At 61.3% G+C, this 1,304-nt stretch overlaps 1 protein-coding gene across 1 annotated transcript in view; it reads left to right on the forward strand.

Moving 5' to 3' along the window:
- The window catches only part of VOLCADRAFT_92689 (uncharacterized protein), a gene marked incomplete at both ends in the record, with an annotated part of 21,755 nt that overhangs the window by 6,056 nt on the left and 14,395 nt on the right, over positions 1–1,304 (forward strand). The window contains 3 exons of the mRNA XM_002951987.1: positions 579–598; positions 767–860; positions 1,260–1,301. Of these exons, the coding sequence (XP_002952033.1) occupies positions 579–598; positions 767–860; positions 1,260–1,301 (156 nt within the window). The remainder of the gene's footprint in view (positions 1–578; positions 599–766; positions 861–1,259; positions 1,302–1,304) is intronic.

Here is a 1,304-nt window from a genome sequence, read left to right on the forward strand (position 1 = left end):
GGTGGGGAGAGGGTGGGGCGGGGGTGGGGAGAGGGTGGCGAGAGGGTGGGGAGAGGGTGGAGTGAGAAGGGAGCTCTAGTTGGAAACGGGAAAAGGGGGTAAGTTGGGGGGGAGAGGCCAGGGTTTTTCGGAGCGTGTTGGGGAGGAGAGGTGATGTTGGCGGCGGGGTGGCGGTGGGGTTTTTAGTCCTGTCCAAGTCGCTTCCTGGGTCTGCCGTCACCTCTTTGAAAACCAGATTCCCTGGTTAGCTAGCTAGAGGCTCCTTCCTGCTCCCCTCCCGAGCCCCCTTCATGTTGCGGGCTTAGACAGAGAGCAAAAGGCCACCAGCACCACAATACAGACATACATACATGCATACACAGACACACATGACACACCGATACACACACCAATGCCAACACCGGGAACTACCCACCTGGATTTCAATTTGGATGTGGATCTGAAATGAAAAGCAATTATTGTTGAGCAATCTCACCAACTCTCACTCTTAAGGTGTTGGTGCTCTCTACACGTGCACACATACCCACACACCCTCTACCCCCCCCGCCCAACTCCAACCCCAACCCTCAACCCCTCAGGAGGCTCAGGCGGCGGCAGGGTGCCCTCAGAAGGCTCCAGGGGCGGCCCCCACGGCCACCGCCGCAACCCAGAATGCTGCTGCCACAGCTGCTGCTGCTGGCGGCGGCGGCGGTGCCGAGCGCTCGAACCCCCCTGCCTCCCCCTCCTCCTCCCCCTCCCCCTCCTCCTCCCCGTTCTCCGGCGTCAGCGGCACCATGGGCTGGGACACCTTCCACCTGGTTTGCAAGTTGTGGGTGGAGCAGGCGGACACCAGTGCTAAGCTGAGGGACTGGGAGCTGCAGGTGAGCCGGGGGGGGAGGGGGAGGGGGAGTGCGTGTATGTGAGCGAGTGCTCTGCGGAGAGTCAGATGATGTGTGGGGAATGTCACTAAGATAGTTCAGCAAGGGGAAAGGGGGGTGTGGGGGGTGGGGGCTGTTAGGGTGTTTTGTACGGTTGATGTGTTTGTACGGTGCGCTCCTTTTGCGATCGTGGGAGCTTCGGTGCCCATGCAATAACCCTTCGCCCCTTCGGCCCTCTTCGGCCTCCCCCTTTCTTGACTATCCCTCTTCCTAACCACCTCCCATCTCTTACATCGCCCCCTCTCCCTCCCCCCTCTCCCTCCCCCCTCCCCCTCTCCCTCCTTCCTCTCCCTCCCCCCTCTCCCTCTCCCCCCCGCCGGACAATCCCCCTTCCCTTCTCAGGCCGTGTCAATGCGGTTGCTGTGTGAGATGTTGGCGGTGTTGGTG

The sequence above is a fragment of the Volvox carteri genome (assembly GCF_000143455.1).
Source record: "Volvox carteri f. nagariensis unplaced genomic scaffold VOLCAscaffold_27, whole genome shotgun sequence".
Lineage (NCBI taxonomy): Eukaryota > Viridiplantae > Chlorophyta > Chlorophyceae > Chlamydomonadales > Volvocaceae > Volvox > Volvox carteri.